General features: G+C 40.7%; 1 protein-coding gene across 4 annotated transcripts in view; it reads right to left on the bottom strand.

The window, feature by feature from the left end:
* Positions 1-20,000, bottom strand: part of LOC143283951 (armadillo repeat-containing protein 3-like) — a 42,140-nt gene that overhangs the window by 22,036 nt on the left and 104 nt on the right. For all 4 annotated transcript variants that reach the window (XM_076590413.1, XM_076590410.1, XM_076590411.1 and 1 more), the window contains exons 2-12: positions 19,064-19,120; positions 18,070-18,187; positions 17,411-17,536; positions 16,229-16,300; positions 15,683-15,861; positions 10,720-10,846; positions 5,937-6,076; positions 4,731-4,863; positions 3,824-3,949; positions 2,205-2,357; positions 551-659 (exon numbers count right to left, since the gene is read on the bottom strand). In XM_076590413.1, coding sequence (XP_076446528.1) covers positions 551-659; positions 2,205-2,357; positions 3,824-3,949; positions 4,731-4,863; positions 5,937-6,076; positions 10,720-10,846; positions 15,683-15,861; positions 16,229-16,300; positions 17,411-17,536; positions 18,070-18,187; positions 19,064-19,111 — 1,331 coding nt within the window. In that variant the 5' untranslated portion in view covers positions 19,112-19,120. The remainder of the gene's footprint in view (positions 1-550; positions 660-2,204; positions 2,358-3,823; positions 3,950-4,730; positions 4,864-5,936; positions 6,077-10,719; positions 10,847-15,682; positions 15,862-16,228; positions 16,301-17,410; positions 17,537-18,069; positions 18,188-19,063; positions 19,121-20,000) is intronic.

The following is a 20,000-nucleotide window of genomic DNA, read 5'->3' as shown; positions in this document are numbered from 1 at the left end:
CGAGCCAAACAAAATACGGCAAAATCATAACAGTTGGCATCTCTGAACTCCATTCTTGACCAGTCAGGCAGTGGCCAGCCAACTGCAATGCAGTTGTGAACCCAGTTTGCTCACAGCCTTTCCAGCCCAGGAGTTTTCCTGATTCAATGTTGCTGAGGCAGGTGGTGGTGAGAAACCACTGAAATATACAAGTTAGTTTAAAACTTTTGATTCCAAGTGAAGAAGCTGTCTTCTACCACCCTCTGATACCTAGCCCCCCAACACCAAACCATTCAGGTTGACCGGCTCCCTGAAATAGCAGTGTGTGTGTGTGTGTGTGTGTGTGTGTGTGTGTGAGTGTGAGTGTGTGTGTGTGTGTGTGTGTGTAGATATGTGTGAGTGTTGTGCTAGTGCATGCATGTATGTGTGTCTGTGTGTGTGCATGAACGTGTGTTTGTGTGCATGTGTGTGTGTGCAAACATGCATGCACATGTGTGTGCACGTGTATGCATGCAAGAAACATGGGAGACGGCACTGAACGCCCGCAAGCTCACTGCTACGAGTCACTCACTGGCAGTTCTGGGTGTTGGCGGTGGTGAGGTTGGCCAAGGCCAGTGTCACTGCCTCCTTCAGATCCCCATTGTCTGTGGACATCAATCTGGCCAGTGGCGGGATGCCCTCTGTGTGCGGGAGGCGGCACACATGGCAAAATGATAGAGACACGGACATGTATACTAAACAAAAGATGCTACACCACAATAACAACCAGATATGCAAGGTAATACACACACACACACACACACACACACACACACACACACATGTGCACATAAACACACGTGCACACACACTCACGCACACAAACATACTTGCACACACAACACACAAACACAACATTTACTTATAAACACATAATGGCCTGAGGCCGATGTACAATAAACTGTTTGTCTTTGTCTTTGTCTTGTCTTATTCATAGACACACACGAGGCAGTTACCCTCTCATTCATCTACACGAAGTATATTTACCTAAATATGCAAGTATAGTGATCTTCAAGCAAAAAATACCTTTCTCAAAAACAACAGAAAATGCAGCAGTCACAGCAGCAGACACTACACTGATAACAACCAGTTATCACAACACCCATGAAAACTAGTGTCATAACAATTTTCAGACAATCACTAAACAAAAGCTGTTGTTGTTTTTTTATAAGTAATAGCAGACACACAAGATGACCTCCCAAAACTAACCATAATAACACAGCAGAAACAACACTTAAAGTTACATCTGTCGTCTCCGTGCAAAATCATCATGTAACAACAACAGACACTATGACAGCAAAACATTTCAGTCACCAAACAATGTCAGTCTTCAATCAAAAAGTAAATGTCTCTCTCCACCAAACAAACCCACTGCCTGCTAAGCTTTCCTACCAGACCGATGCAGCGACAAAAGGCTTCCTGTACACACTGTCATTGTTGCCATGTTTGCTCTCTAACCAGCTCATACCAGCAGTAAAGAACCACACTCCTTTCCCTTACCTCAACATATCAATGTCTCCAGCCTCAACACCTCAATGTTCCTAACCTCAACATCCCTAGCCTCTACACCTCAATGTCCCTATAAACCTCAATGCCTCAACGTCCCTAACTCCAACCTCTTAAAGTCCCTAATCCTGACACCTCAATGTCACTAACCTCAAACCCCAATGACCCTAACCTCAACACCTCAATATCCCCACCTCCAACACCTCAATGTCCCCACCTCAACACCTCAATGTCCCCAACCTCAACACGTTAATGTCCCCAACTCCAACACCTCAATGTCCCAACCTCAACACCTCAGTGTCCCCAACCTCAACATTTCAATGTCTCCAACACCTCAATGTCCATGACCCCAACCCGAACACATCAATGTCCCAAACTCAATACTTCAATGTCCCTAACCCCAACACCTCGACATCCCCAACCCCAACACCTCAATGTCATTAACCTGAACACCTCAACGTCCCTAACCTCAACAACTTTAATAACCACCCTAACTTCAACCTCACAATACCCATAACCTCAAAACATGTACTTAACACTCTGCTTCTAGTTAACAACAACACACATGTACTTCTCAGCACACACGTCATGCAGACGAAGGGAAAGCACACAACAAAACAAGTAGTAGCAAAGACCGGGGAAACGTTGACGATATACACACAGCCACAGCAGACACTGACCCCACTCGCGGATGGCGTCGCGACAGCTGAGGTTCTCACACATGACCCCCAGGGCCTGAGTGGCTGCTGTCTGCACCTCGGGCGAATCGCTAGCCAGCAAGGCAATCAGCATCTTCTCCGTCTCCTGTTCGTGCAGGAGCTTTCGGTTATCACCTGTGGATTACCAACAGCCGTCAGCGTTAGCGCCAGTCATCATCAGCAAAGGGGGGCCTGGGGGAGGTGGGTCGGGGGGGGGGGGGGGTCACATCATTCCATTGGACAGGTAGCTGAATGAATGAATCATGGTTAAACAGAATACAGCATGCAGGTGGATTTGGGATATATGAGCGATGTATTTTGGGGTTTGGATATAAAATCCATGTTATGGGTTTTTGGATGTGTGCTCCATGTTATGGGTTTTAGAAATATATGCTATGTATCATGAGTTTTGAAAATCTGTTCCTGATTATGGAATTTGATAAATATGTTTCATAATAAGGGTGTGTTGTTTTTTTTAATATGCTCCAGATTAAGGGTTACAGAAACATGCTCTGGATCATGGAAATATGCTCAAGATTATGGGTTATGGAAAACCATTCCTCAAAACCATTGTAACAAAATAATAACACATCAATAATTCAGTAAATGTTTTGATTCAGCCAACACAAGATATGCTCAGGGGTGTTCATGGACGTATCAAAACCATTGTAACAATATAATAACACATCAATAATTCAGTAAATGTTTTGATTCAGCCAACACAAGATATGCTCAGGGGTGTTCATGGACGTATCAAAACCATTGTAACAATATAATAACACATCAATAATTCAGTAAATGTCTTGATTCAGCCAACACAAGATATGCTTAGGGGTGTTCATGGACATATCAAAACCATTGTAACAACGTAATAACACATCAATAATTCAGTAAATGTTTTGATTCAGCCATTACAAGATATGCTTAGGGGTGTTCATGAACGTATCAAAACCAAAGTAACAACATAATAACACATCAATAATTCAGTAAATGTTTTGATTCAGCCATCACAAGATATGCTTAGGGGTGTTCATGGACATATCAAAACCATTGTAACAACGTAATAACACATCAATAATTCAGTAAATGTTTTGATTCAGCCATTACAAGATATGCTTAGGGGTGTTCATGAACGTATCAAAACCAAAGTAACAACATAATAACACATCAATAATTCAGTAAATGTTTTGATTCAGCCAATACAAGATACAGTGGGGGTGTTCATGGATGTATTAACTCTTTCACCACCATATGCGACCTTAGTCGACATCAATAGGTCATGTTGATAAGACCTTTTTTCGCACTGTAACAAAGCTTGACAGCTGCAGCCAGTTTCCCGCCAACAGAACAATGACTAACCTTTGGCTCCTGACAAAGTCTGAAGTGAACAAGTCCACTGTGTTGTTTGGACATGAACCAAAGCCTGTGACTAAGAGCATCGTACCTTAAATATTTGGCGTTGGAGAGCGTTTTCCACACAGAAACTTGGCAGTGAAAGAGTTAAAACCACTGACACAACATAATAACACATCAACGCTTCAGTAAATGCTCTGATTCCGCCCGCACAGCAACAAAGTCAAAACAAGAGGACCAGGGCTTACTGTTGCGGGCACAGCGGCCAATGGCCTTGGCGGCACACATCTTGACGTCTGGCAGTGTGGGGATGATCGACTCCCCTCCCAGCACCGTTTCTTTCTCCTCATCATCGCCACCTTTTTTACCTTTGCCTTTAGCGGACAGTGAAAGAAGCATGTGCACAAACTGCTACCATCATGCATTGGTACATGCGTGTCCATATGCTGACATACACTCACAAGCAGCTCACAAACATACACATATACACATATTCACACTAACACACGTTTACACGCACAAACACACACGCACAAACACACTTCCTAACATCCTTGCACACACATACACAAATTAAACAAAATAAGATTATAGAATAAAATGAAATATAATAAAATAAAACAAAATTTTCAAAATGCTCCCACCTGTCCTCCCCCCATCCCACATACATACACACATTAAAACATCTAATTACATCTGAGAACTTCACCATCCCACATATTCACACACATTAAATAATATTCTTCTTTGTTAATGGGCTACATCTCCCACATTCACTCGCATGTACACGAGTGGGCTTTTATGTGGATGACCAATTTTACCCCGCCATGTAAGCAGCCATACTCTGTTTTCAGGGGTGAGAATGCTGGGTATGTTCTTGTTTCCATAACCCATCTAACACTGACATGGATAACAGGATTTTTAAAGTGCATATTTGATCTTCTGCTTGCGTTTACACACGAAGGGGGCTCAGGCACAAGCAGGTCTGCACATATCTTGAATTGGGAGATCGGAAAAATCTCCACCCTTTACCCACCAGGCGCCGTTACTGAGATTCGAACCCAGGACCCTCAGATTGAAAGTTCAATGCTTGAACCACTCGGCTACTGCGCCTGTCTACATAATATGATTTGATTAAATCTAAGAACCACTCACCGTCCTTGCCAGCGCTCTTCTTGCCGGCACGGGAGCCGCCCTTCTTGTCTCCCTTCTTGCTGTCATCGTCTGGTGGAGGCTGGTCTGTGATGAGGGCCACCAGCTTCTTCAGCCCGCCAGACTCCTTCATTTGCTGCCAGTCCACACATCAGGTATTATGGGAAGGTTTTGTATTGTGTCGTGTCGTGTCGTGTCGTGTTGTGTTGTGTTGTGTTGCGTTGTGTTGCGTTGTGTTTTACACAGAGAAGCAGACAAAATGTATTACAATCCAATCCAAACCAGTTCAACACAACATACAATGCAATACAACACAACACATGAAATACAATGCAACACAACTCAACCAAACGCTTTGCAGAGCAATGCCGTGCACTACAACACCACACTCCACGCACCATCAGAAAACATAACAGCACACAACACAACACCACACTACATCAAACAACACCTCATAACACAACACAACACCTCACCACACAACACAACACCTCACCACACCACATCAAACAACACAACACAACACATCACCTCACCACACAGTATCAAACAACACAACACCACACAGCATCAAACAACACAACACCACACAACACAACACCTCACCACACAGCATCAAACAACACAACACCACACAACACAACACCTCACCACACAGCATCAAACAACACAACACTACACAACATCAAGCAACACAACACAACACCTCACAACACAACACCACACCACACAACACCACATCATACAACATCAAACAACAAAACATCACACCACACAACATCAAACAACACCACACCACACAACATCAAACAACACAACACCACACAACACCACACCACACAACATCAAACAACACCACACCACACAACATCAAACAACACCACACCACACAACATCAAACAACACAACACCACACCACACAACATCAAACAACACCACACCACACCACACAACACCACACAACATCAAACAACACCACACCACACAACATCAAACAACACAACACCACACCACACCACACAACACAGAACACAACACCACGAAACGCAAGACCACACCACACAATACAACACCTCACCACACAACACAACACCTCACAACACAACATGACACAACACCTCACAACACCTCACCACACAACACAACACCACACCACACCACACCACACCACACACCACACCACACCACAACACAGCCCACACCACTGACCTCCAGACTCTCCTGGTCCTCCAGCATGCTGGCAATGACCATGATGACCATGATGTGCAGGTCCTGCCACTCTGGCCGCCCCAGGAAGTCCAGGAGCTTGGAGATGCCGTCCAACTCCCGCATCACCGCACGATTCTCCGCTGTCACACACACACAACAGGGCGACATGCTGTAAGCCGATTCTCCACTGTCACACACACACACACACACAAGGTGACATGCTGTAAGCTCATTTCCACCGACAAGGCGCAATAGCCGAGCAGGTAAAGCGTTGGACTTTTCAATCTGAAGGTCCCCCTGGGTTCAAATCTCAGTAACGGTGCTTGGTGAGGGTAAAGGTTGGGGATTTTTCCGATCTCCCAGGTCAGCATATGAGCGGACCTGCTTGTACCAGAACCCCCTTCATGTGTATACGCAAGCAGAGGATCAAATACACACATTAAAGATCCTGTAATCCATGTCAGCGTCCGGTGAGTCATGGAAACAAGTACATACCCAGCATGCACACCCCCGAAAACAGAGTATGGCTGCCTACACGGCAGGGTAAAAACGACCATACACATAAAAGCCCACAGGTGTACATACAAGTGAACGTGGGAGTTGCAGCCAACAAATGAAGAAGAAGATTACATACAAGTGAATGTGGGAGTTGCAGCCCACAAATGAAGAAGGTTACATACAAGTGAACATGGGAGCTGCAGCCAACAAACGAAGAAGAAAGTTACATGCAAGTGAACGTGGGAGTTGCAGCCCACAAACGAAGAAGAAAAAGAATTTCCACCTCTCTGGGATAGAACAGCAGGAAGGTGGGGGTGGGGACAGGAGGGGTGGGGGGAGGGGGGGTACCAATTCAAGTCTGGGTGGGGTGAGTAAAATCAGAGTAAAGAGCCCCAGTGCCTTTCCCATGGACACAACACTGTGATCAGTGGTGAACACTGGATCTGAAGTCCAAGGCCTCACTGACTCTGCCACTGCCACTTGTGTGAATCATGTGACTGGGGCATGAAGACCCCAGGCTGGAGATTCCAGTCACAGGATTCATACATCTCTCTCTCTCTGTCTCTCTCTCTGTCTCTCTAATTAGAGCATTAACATTCATAAAATGTGAGTCTATGTAATGACAAATATATATTCCGTTGATATATTATAGCAGACCAAGTAAGTTTCGGTTAGAATTACTTCTGTCTTCTACAAATGATAACGTTTTTTCGAATCTTGCCATATTTATCTATGTAACGGGGTGGTAAGGTGGTGTTGGAGAAGGTGAAGACAGGTAGAAGGTGTTAGCAGAAGAGAGCTGCAGCCAGGCAAGGTAGACTCGGGAAGGCGGTGCGCCGGTTTTTCTTCTTTTATTCTCTCATTCTTCCAGACCAGGAGAGTTCTCTATTTGTCTGTCACTCGCTCACTCCTTATATTCTGTTCCGCCGAACCGCAAGGCCAGCGCCGTGAAGCGACTCATGAAACCGGCCCTCCGCAAGCCTTGAGGGGCCAAGCTTGTGTTTGTTTGACCAAATTTAGCGGCTTCTGACTTTCGGCTCGGGGAACTAACATAGACATATTATATATCACACAAAACTACAAGAGACGAGCATTTTCTTAAGCTAAACCATTTTCTACAAAAATAATGTAGTTAAAAACTGTAAACAAAAAGAGTCACTGAATGAACGAGCTTTTAACGAGTTCATGTATCATTTTTGTACATTTCAACAATTAATACATCGCGATATGTAATATAATTGCAACAGTTAAGTAACTGAACATCCTGAATTTCTAACTATATAAAAATCATCTATAGAATCTGCTTCTAGAGTAAAGATTTTTTATGTAAAAATTCAAGAGAAAACTCAGCGGGCAGCTCCCGTGTCGGCACCGCTTGGCGGTGCTTTTGGCACTTGTGATCGACAATGAAATACTTCGTTTAAACCAACTACAACACAATTATACATGCACGATACTAATCAGATTGATAACAGAAATGCAAACATCTGCAAGACACGCTATAAAAATGTCTAGGTATTGTAAAAACATATATTGCTCAAATCGGCACTGACGAATTTCAATGGCTTGAAGAAGAGATAGTTTTGTGGCGCCGAAATGCCATCAGACATTTTGTACCATCACATGCCTATAACTTAGGTGTACACGGAAAGCAGTACACGAGAAGAAGCTTAATCATTTACATTTTCATGCACAATTTAAATTCCACGGCAACTATATCGATTTATAGAAAACGAAGGTATTTTGTATGCTTCAACTGAGTGGATTTCGAAGATCGCGCACAAAATCATTCACATAAATATTAGTTTAAAAAAGTTATAGGCTTTCTGGCCAAATGATATCATTACATTTGAGAAGTATGATCGTTCTGAAGTCCCATAACATAAAACTATAATCTCATCTATAAGGAAGTGTTTATAATTTAACAAATTGATGAAAATCATCATACGGTTCCCTGTAAACGGAGATAACTTGTGACCGATTTACAACTTTCTTAGTAACCTTCGGTGAGTCACAAAAGTCGTCTGCTAAGCTGGCCCAACGAAGATTGTAGCCAACCCGGCTACATCTATAAGTCATTAAAACGACGGAGTTTCATGATTGGTTAAAGAGAACAGAGCTTTGAGCATACACGTTGTAAGATTATATTCTTATGCAAATCTATTCTTACAAAATATGTAATCACCCCTTCAAATGGGGCCATGGCCTAACTGAATAAACTTTCGTTTTCCTTTCGTTTCGTTTCTCTCTGTCTCTCTCTCTCTCTCTGTGTCTCTCAAAACTACTGGAACTTCAATGGTTGTCTAGATGCTACAGTTTCAAAAATGAAATGATATCAACAATGATAAAGTATTTAAATCACGCTGAATCTTGCGCAGAGAATAAAATCAAAGCACTTACATGCCATTCATTCACATGCATGCACAGCTCTGATTCAGAGGCATGAAAGATAAGTCGAAAGCTTGAGAACCTCGCCCCCCCCGCCCCCACCCCCTCCCCCCTCTCCCAACCTCCCTTGCAATGAAGGTCATATTTGTCAAGAAAAGAAAATCATGTAATCAAATTCCACATTAAGGTGATCAAAATCTCAAAAATACATTATCAGTTTCCATAAAAAAACAGTGAAGCAATACACGGTGGAAACTACTTCAAAAAGTACACACAAAACACTGACAAATGCTTCATCATAGCTACATTATTCATTAACTGTAAGGGATTTTTAAAGCTTGCATACCACCCTTCCCAACACACACACACGCACACGCACGTACACACACACACACAGATCCTCACACACACACACACACACACACACACACACACACAGATCCTCACACACACACACACACACACACACACACACACAGATCCTCACACACACACACACACACACACACACACACACACACACACACACACATCAATACCCACAAACAGTTATTCTAATAAACACTTTGAGAGAATAGGGTGTGTCAATGACAGTATTTCACACAATTTTGCTTAATATTAACAACAGATCTGCATCTAAACATTATCATGACAATGAACATCATCTGGAAGGAATACAAACTCACACATGTATGTACAGAGAGCAGGAGAAAAAGAGAGAGGGAGTGAGGGAGATAGAGACTACGGACTGGTTTAGGATGTACACACAAATTACTGTTGAAACAAATTTTCATACAGAAACCAGTTTTGGGTAAAATTAACAAATTTACCATCAATGTAAGCCATCGCCTTGGTATCCAGATAATTACTTTTTAAACTTGCTACGAAAGCCCACACATTTGGCAATAAGTTATTCATGCAACATCTGTAAATATAAAACTTAGCCAGTACCAGAATGAAGTCAAAACCTTTGTCTGTAACCACACCCTTTTTATATCCAAATAGTACCAACACTTCAGACAAATAAGCTTGAGACCTGTAGACAGGAAGAGGGAGGGACAGGGGTGGGTAGAAGTATGTAGGGGTGGGGTGGGCATGGGTGGAGTGCTCTCTCATCAAAAAGAGGCAGGTTTATAAGTCCAACTTGAAACAGCTGGGTGCAGAGGTTTGACGAAGCACAAGAGGGAGGCACAGAAAGAGCGGTGGCCAGTTGTGGAGTGTTTGAATCTGAGAATGCAGAAACACAGTGGATATGAAGCTGATCAAAGGAGGCAAGATTGACTGATTGATTGATATGAATACTTTTATAGCGCCTATCCTCGGCCAGAGACCAAGCTCTAAGTGCTTTACAAACACGGGGTCATTTGCACAAAAGGCTGCCTACCTGGGTAGAGCCGACTGACAGCTGCCACTGGGCGCTCATCATTCATTTCCTGTGTCATTCAATCAGATTTCAGACACGCACACTAACACACTCAGACAGACATGTAACATTTTATGTGCATGACCGTTTTGTATATTTACCCTGCCATGTAGGCAGCCATACTCCGTTTTCAGAAGAGTGCATACTGGGTATGTTCTTGTTTCCATAAACCACCAAACGCTGGATTACAGGACGCATAGATTACAGGATCTTTAACGTGTGCATTTGATCTTCTGCATGTATATACACACAAAGGGGGTTCAGGCACTAGCAGGTCTGCACACATGTTGACCTGGGAGATCAGAAAAATCTCCACCCTTTACCCACCAGGCACTGTCACCAAGGTTCAAACCTGGGGGGGACCTTCAGACTGAAAGTCCAACGCTTTAACCATTAGGCTATTGAGCCCGTCAAGATGGCAACATTTCTATTACTATACAAAATACAGAAAAGGAGAAACCAGCTCAGACCCACCATCCTGCATCAGTCGATCCAGAGTGAGCAGAGCCAACTTTTGAATGATGGCGTACTCTGATCTCAGCAGCTCCAGGATCGGTGTGAAGCCATCATACTCCCTGACGCTTGCTCTGGCTTGGTGATCCTGACACACACACACACACACACACACACACACTGCCATGAGAACTGCATCTCCATCCAAATAGTCATCAAACTCAGCCGTTAACAAAACTAAACATGCTAATGTCTCTCTCTGGTGATGATGACACAGAAATACAAAGATGTTAATGCTGAAAGCCCAAATCATAACACTCTTGAAAGTTTTTTTTTGTGTGTGTGTTTTTTAAGATTAATGTTAAAGCTGATAGCCCAAATCATAACACTCCTGGTAGTGTTATTTTTAACAACAGATTCATGTTAATGCTGATAGCCCAAATCATAACACTCTCAATAGTTTTATTTTCAACAACAGATTCATGTTAATGCTGAGAGCCAAAATCGTAGTGATGTTTTTTAAACAGAAGATCTATATCAAAGCATAACATCTTAACAGTGTTATTACTGAACAACAGATTCCTGTTAACACTCTAAGTAGTACCAATTTAAACAACAGGTTTTTGTTAATGCTGAGAACCCAAATTATAACACTCTTAATGGTCTTATTGTTAACAACAGATTCAAGTGAATGCTGATAGCCCAAATCATAACACTTTAATAGTTCTATTTGTAGCCGGTTTGGCTACGATCTTCGTTGGGCCAGCTTAGCAGACGATGTTTGTGACTCGCTGAAGGTTACCAAGGAAGCTGTAAATCGGTCACAAGTTATCTCCCTTTACATGGGAACCGTATGATGATTTTCATCAATTTGTTAAATTATAAACACTTCCTTATAGATGAGATTATAGTTTTATGTTATGGGACTTCAGAACAATCATACTTCTCAAATACAATGATATCATTTGACCAGAAAGCCTATAACTTTTTTAAACTAATATTTATGTGAATGAGTTTTGGCGCGATCTTCGAAATCCACTCAGTTGAAACATACAAAATAAGTTAGTTTTCTGTAACTCGGTATAGTTGCCGTGGAATTTTGATTGTGCATTAAAATGTAAATGATTAAGCTTCTTCTCGTGTACTGCTTTCCGTGTACACCTAAATTATAGGCATGCGATGGTACGAAATGTCTGACGGCATTTCGGCGCCACAAAACTATCTCTTCTTCAAGCCATTGGAATTTGTCAGTGCCGATTTGAGCAAAATATGTTTTTACAATACCTAGACATTTTTATAGCGTGTCTTGCAGATGTTTGCATTTCTGTTACCAATCTGATTAGTATCGTGCATGTATAACTGTGTTGTAGTTGGTTTAAACGAAGAATTTCATTGTCGATCACAAGTGCCAAAAGCACCGCCAAGCGGTGCCGACACGGGAGCTGTCCGCTGAGTTTTCTCTTGAATTTTTACATAAAAAATCTTTACTCTAGAAGCAGATTCTATAGATGATTTTTATATAGTTGGAAATTCAGGATGTTCAGTTACTTAATTGTTGCAATTATATTACATATTGCGACGTATTAATTGTTGTAATGTACAAAAATGATACATGAACTCGTTAAAAGCTCGTTCATTCAGTGACTCTTTTTGTTTACAGTTTTTAATTACATTATTTTTGTAGAAAATGGTTTAGCTTAAGAAAATGTTCGTCTCTTGTAGTTTTGTGTGATATATAATGTCTATGTTAGTTCCCCGAGCCAAAAGTCAGAAGCCGCTAAATTTGGTCAAACAAACACAAGCTTGGCCCCTCAAGGCTCGCGGAGGGCCGGTTTCGTGAGTCGCTTCGCGGCGCTGGCTTTGCGGTTCGGCGGAACAGAATATAAGGAGTGAGCGAGTGCCAGACAAATTGAGAACTCTCCTGGCCTGGAAGAATGAAAGAATAAAAGAAGAAAACCAGCGCACTGCCTTCCCGAGTCTACCTTGCCTGGCTGCGGCTCTCTTCTGCTAACACCTTCTACCTGTCTTCACCTTCTCTAACACCACCTTACCACCCCATCACATATTTTTAAGAAAAGATTTGTGATAGTGCATAATAGTCTTAAGAGTTTTAATTTCTAATAGTGGATTGATGTTAATGCTGATCACTCAAATAAAAACACCCTTCATCATGATATTTTCATCATATCACTATATCAGTATGATATCACTGTAGCTGAAATCATAACACCCTTGATAGTGATATTTTCAAACAAAAGATTCAAGTAAACACTGATGGTCAAAACCATAACACTCTGAACAGTGACCCTTTCTTGGCAGCATATTCATGTTAATGTTGATAGCATAAATCATAACAATCTTGACAGTGATCCGTTTCAAAAACATATTTACATTAATGGTGACTGCCTTTTTTTATATTATCAGTAAGATTCCTGATGTAAAACTCAAATGGTTTCAGTTCAGAATTATCAACAGATGTCTGAGAACAAATCTTATAATATCAAAAGAGATCGGGGTTCTGAACAGTGATCTGCGAAGTTTTTGTAATGTAACTAAAAGATAGCATTAACCCTTTCGCTGCCAGGAAAATAAGATTTAAGTGAAATCTATTTGCCAGGGTTTTTTCACAAAAAACGGGTATAAATTTTCAAAAAATTCTGTGCTCTTTGTTATTGGAGAAAGACCCATAAAAGTATATATTTTCTGAAAGGTAAATGAATAAAGAATACAAAACACATGCTGTTTTCCCATTTTATATATTTTTAGTGACATGCTGTTGTTTTGAAATCACTGTTTTGTTTTTTGTCACATTTTCAACTTGTTCATTACAAACATTAGTCAGGTAATTTGCACAAAAGCATCATATTTTCTGGACAAATGGATATCTGCAAACACAAAATCATACTAGAACAACCACAATATATATATATTTTTTAAGAGATAGATACACAATACATCGTGACTTCTCCAAGTGATAAGATGGATGTGAGGCCACGCCCCCTCAGTCTCTACCCCCCTCCTCCTCACCCCTCTCACACAGTCACTTGATTCAGTTCTCATCAGACCGCATTGGCTGCGTGCCAAGAATATCGCTCTGCTGCTAATTCGGTCATCTGTTGTCTGCTAACATCTGTATAGCCGGCATCACTCACTGACAGTCGCATCTTGGCCACTCTCTTGATTGCTCCCTTTATTTTCTATCAGATCGTCCTATAAATGTTCATCACTATCTTCTCCTTCGAATTTACGCTTCAATTCTTTCTGAGCATCAGCTAAAGAAAGAAATCTTGGTTGATTTAGTTCGTCACGATCGAATGTCTTGAGCACGGCGTCAGTCCGACATTTTGTTGAGCGAGCGAGGAGAGAAGTCAGGCAAACACTTGGACAGTGACCCAACCAAAACGTTCAAATAAAGGACTGCTTTATGACGTAGATGGGGTTTCTAGCTATGAATAGAATCTAGAGAGATTCCCCAGGCTAAAGCTACCACTATTTTTGCCAAGGAAGTGAATGCAAACCAGGGAAAAGTCAGAATATTTCGATGACGAGTTATCTCGTCATGCAGGCAGCGAAGCATACATGCTTGCCATGACGAGTTATCTCGTCATGCAGGCAGCCTAGGGGTTAATGACATGTTCTGGCAAGCGTTAATGAATATAGACATGTTCTGGCAAGCGTTAATGAATATAATGAAAGAAAGATGAACACATGTTCAAAGTTTGCATATAACTGTGTCACTGGCCATACCAGGACTTGACAAAAATACAGCCACTGATCCTAACTTTTATTTCATTTTGAAACTGGCTGAACAATATTTGTACCAGTGCTGTTTAAACAAACCTGTACAGGATCTGCACGCTTTCAGTAATACATTGAAATAAAGATATACAATTGAAGAATACAGCCGAGGAAAACTTTGTTGTTGTTGTTGTTCTTCTTCTTCTTCATTCATAGGCTGCAACTCACATGTTCACTCGTATGTACACGAGTGGGATTTTACATGTATGACCATTTTTACCCAGCCATGTAGGCAGCCATACTCCGTTTTACTTTGTTCAAATTATTTCATTACCACATGGCTTCCACACAAAGCCCTGTTTATAGATAAAAATCAAAGTAAGGAATATAGATTATACGCTTACCGTACTGATCAAGATATACTATCTGTTTTACATCTCAATGCAAGATCTTTATAATCTAATGGAAATAGGACTGCAATCCACCATCCATCAAGCTTCTCAATGATCAGCATTTGTTTATGCATGCATAAATCATTAATCATGTAAATGAATGAATGAGTATGTATGTGTGTACATATATATATTTCGGTAAATGGATATATGTATATGTTTTTAGGGCTGTTTATTTCCTGTCAATATCCTCCCCAGCTTTTCCTCTTTTGTAATGTTTATTTGATTTATTTAGTATATTTCATTATTTATATATTTTCTTTTCTCATGATAATTTAGGTATACCCTGGTTTCTCTTCTCTCTTTATTCTATTCTACTTTACATTATTACTGATATGATGTATGTACATATGTATGATGTAATGAAAAAATGAACATTTTGAATAATAATGTTTTTGAAATAGATTGAGACAGCCCTAATCATAACACTCTTAATAATAAATCTTTTTTTAACAACAGATTCACAAATCAATACCAAAAACTGCGTACTCCTTCCAATTCCTCCGCTATTGTCAAATACAGCGTGAAAGCTGAGAAATCCAATTTGTTTATAAAATGTAACATTCATCTGATAAATCCAAAGTTAGATGTGAGTTTTAGCATCCAAAGTTTGATTTCAGGGACATTAACCATAGTCTGAGTATCCAAAAGCTGTGACTGTAACAATTTTGATATAAACAAACTTCCAGAAAACTGATTTGTAAGTAACGCAATTTAAATGACTAGAAACAGCATACTTTTGAATGGTAACAAAAGAAAAATGTATCCATGAGTAAACAAACAGCCACACTAACCAGCATCAGTTGTGCAAGAGCCTCAATGCTGTTTTTCTGGATGTCAGGATCCACGGATGGAAGAAGTCGGACAAGGGGCTCAATGCCTCCATTGTCAAATATTGTCACTTTGCTGGAGTATTCTATTGCCATGAATGAAACTGCCAACGCTGCAAACTCGTTCACCACAAGATCACCAACTGCACAGAAAAACATGTTCTCTTGTATTTTGTGTTGTATAATCAAACTATCCCTTTAGAAATATTTTTTTATTAGTAATGAATTATGTAGCTTAAGTATTAAAAAAAAAAAAAAGACTGTTAGTTTTTAGTTTGTCTCATCCATTGGAAAAAAATGAAACATCATCACTGCTGTATTCAAATTTATCATGGAACTGATCAGTAATGGCAAACCTTGTCTTCACAAAATGATATTCTCATGGACTCTCATTTTACCAACAGGTCAGATGTATTACATAGGTATTCTGACAATTTCCCACCCGTCCTTGCTATCCAACTGTCATGAAATGGCTATGCATGTCAAACTGCTGCCCAGTCAGATACTCACTCTCAGGCTGGATTAGGTTGATCAGGGCAGGAATGGAGTTGTCCTTTTTTCTGAGGCAACGTCTGACATCAGCTGAAACACATATCACCCATTAGCCAAACCAAAGCATCTCAATCTCATTCTGCTCCTTTTTTTTTTCTTTGTTTTTTTTATATAATGTTATTGATTAAAAATGTAGCTTTCACCAGTAACATTTCGAAAGGATGGAATAAATTCTACAGTGAATGCTGTTGCACCTGGTTCATGGTTGGGTAATTTGTATCCACACCTGGGATTTTTTTTCTTAATATTTATTACTTTAAAATTGAAACACATGATTACATAATACAATGAAATGTTTTGAAAAATTGAATTAAAAACATGTTATACCGTAATGCAAGAAATGTTTTGTAGACAACACTCATCATATTCTGACACTTGACACAAGATACTCACCATTCTGACACATTCCAGGACACTCAGCATTCTGACACATAACACAGCGCCGTTTAGACACTTGACACTCACTATTCTGACACATGACATTTATGTATGATATGACATGATTATGATTATGTATGAATTCTGACACATGACACAGGACACTCACTATTCTGACACATGATGCCATTCTGACATATGACACAACACTCATCATTCTGACACACGATGCCCACCATTCTGACACATGACACTTCATCATTCTGACACAGGACACAGGGAAAGTAGTGATGACTTAAGGCATGGGTGGTGTGGGGAAGGTGGCAGATTTTTCGTCTAAAATCACAATTGTAGATAGATGTTAAACAGAAGAGGGAAGGCACAGGACACTCACCATCCTGACACATGATGCTCATCATTCTGACACTGCACGCTCACCAGTCTGACACATGATCCAGGACACTCACCATTCTGACACATAACACAGGGCACTCACCATTCTGACACACAACACATTACACTATTTCTGACACATGACACTCACCATTCTGACACGCGACACATGACACCCACCATTCTGACACACGACACATGACACTCACCATTCTGACACACGACACCCACCATTCTGACACACGACACATGACACCCACCATTCTGACACACGACACATGACACCCACCATTCTGAGACACGACACATGACACTCACCATTCTGACACACGACACTCACCATTCTGACACACGATGCATGACACTCACCATTCTGACACATGACGCTGAGAGCCATGGTGGCATTGCGGCGCACTGTGCAGTCCTCTCCCTGCATCAGGTTGAGCAGCGGGTCCACAGCATTCAGGTCCAGAAGCAGCTTCTTGTTCTCATCACCTAGTGTAACACAATTAACGCTTCATGGGCTTGAGGTTCTGCACGATAAGAAACTGTAGTCACTTAATACAATATGTACACTTCACTCTCTACAAATCAATTGCAGATCTAATTTGCTGCCTTTGAATGATATGGGGTTATGCCAATGATTAATCTCGTTTCTTTTTCTTTTTTTTTGTTTTTTTTTGTTTTTTGTTTTTTGTTTTTGTTTTTGTTTCATAGAGCACTTGTTATTTTACTGAATTAAAGCAGATAGCTCATGAAGACTTCATATACTATCTTCAATTAATGAAAAAAATCTTAGCTTGTATATATACATAATCAATATATCATGCTTTCTTTTACACATCAATTCTAATTCCACTAAATTCAACACTGGGCATTTCATCTCCTTTGTTTTATACACCAGTTATGATGCAACAGTTTTCAAATATTTGGCATTTTTTTAAACCTTTGTTCTTAAAATTCACACAGAGTGTGTATGACAAGCAAGCAATCACGCAAAATGCTATCACTCCACTGCAAATGCTCACATTTGTCGACAAACTTGTAAATGGCTTCGCACGCTTTGGACTGCACATCTTCTTCAGGACTGCTCAGCATCAACACCACTGTAGCTGCCTGCCGACTTTCCACCAGCAGTGGGTCAAACTGAGCAAAACACAAACAATGTCAATACATGAAACATTACTGAAACATGAACAATGTTTTGTGTACACCTGTGAATTCTCCATAAAACAAGGCATCAAACTGAGCATATGCAAACAATACCTGTACGTAAAATATTATCAAGATATGGACAATTTTCTGTGTACACCTGTGAATCTTAAAGTGCAGGGTTTCTTGTTAATGTTTTTTCATGTTCTCCTGTACATGCGTTCAATGTCACCTGTATGCCGGTCGTAAGGGCCATACATTCCATTTCATGTGGTTCTCATCCCACTCCATCATCATCAGTTTTAAATATCCCCCACCCGTGCCCTGTTACCATGAAATAAATGAAATGTAATGAAAATGAAAATAATAAAACAAGTAGAACAAATAAAATGAAACAAAAGAAAAAGAATATAAAACAATATAATAAAAAAAAAAAGAGCAGAAAAAAAGAAAAGACAAACAAACCAATGTCTTGGCAGAATGCAGGATGCAACAATGCTGTACCATTCAAACAATAAATCTTTTTTAATTCCAAACCTGGTATTAACAGGAGCGAGATGTTTAAATCATCAACCAGTCCTGAAACCATCTTAGAACCATGCTCTATGCCAAACGTGAATTTAGCCTTGGCAAACAGTGGGCTGTATGTAGCCTCAACAGTGAGCTACAAGTAACCTGGACAGACACACAGACACAGACACACAGAGTACTTACAGCGTGTACTCAACATACTCAGCACTTGTGGGCTAAGGGTAAGAGAGAGAGATCGATCGATCGATTGAGAGGGGGGGGGTGGGGTGGGCGGTGTTAATTAGCTCATATGTTTTGGACTTAAATTCAGAGCACACACATTTCTAAATATTTACTCACCACATCAACATGGGGTGGCTTTTCATCCTTCTTTATCTTCTTTCCCATCTTCAATTGCTGCAGAAAAAAAAATTAATATGCATTATGCAATAAATAATATGAATATTTTTTTATGTTTTTTAATAGCTTCACATGTCAAGAGTAGAATAGATTTAAGTGCCACAAAACTGTGTGGTTTATAACACATTCAAGCATGAATACATACTCTGCGTGTGTGTGTGAGTGAGTGAGTGAGTGTGTGTGTGTGTGAGAGAGAGAGAGAGAGAGAGAGAGAGAGAGTCTCTGTGTGTGTGTGTGTGTGTGTGTGTGTGTGTGTGTGTGTGTGTGTGTAATCTGGCCATTGCTTTGGTGGTATCTCTATTTGCATCATTGTCTATCACCGTATCAGTATCTTTTGAATGGTTATCCCAATCAGCTGTACCTGATTAATTTTATGTCTCCATTAACTTTTAAGGTTGATCTAACTTAAAGCCAAGAAATATCCCCAAGTAAACAGCCATGAATCAATCATGTGTGGGGTTCATCTGTTTTGTCAATGTGTTCATGTCGATAGTTCTATTTTTACTTTTATCGTTGGGATCATGGATCGAAGTGGTGGTAAGTGACGGGCTGGAGCTGTGCCGGTCGGGGTTTACCTTCGAGGAGCACTTCGATAGCCATAGTGGTCTAGCCTGGATACTGCGAAATTGAGGCCCCTTTTTTTTTAGATAGAACTAGTGCTTCTTCCGACAGACCTTCCCATTTAGTGGAAAAGTAATCAGCAAATGATTATGGTCACTCCTAGGATGGAAGGAAGAAAGACAGCCGACATTGCAATTGCTCAAGTATTTCAAGTTTTTCCCACACATACTAAGCCGGAGAATGACGCATGCCGCATTCCATTGAGAGTGACTCCACCTCAGTTATACAGCATAAGTTAGCATTACAAAACTAATGG

Source organism: Babylonia areolata, chromosome 7 (assembly GCF_041734735.1).
Source record: "Babylonia areolata isolate BAREFJ2019XMU chromosome 7, ASM4173473v1, whole genome shotgun sequence".
Classification (NCBI taxonomy): Eukaryota; Metazoa; Mollusca; class Gastropoda; order Neogastropoda; family Buccinidae; genus Babylonia; species Babylonia areolata.
Note: the sequence above shows the minus strand (reverse complement) of the source record. Positions and strands in the feature narration are given on the sequence as shown.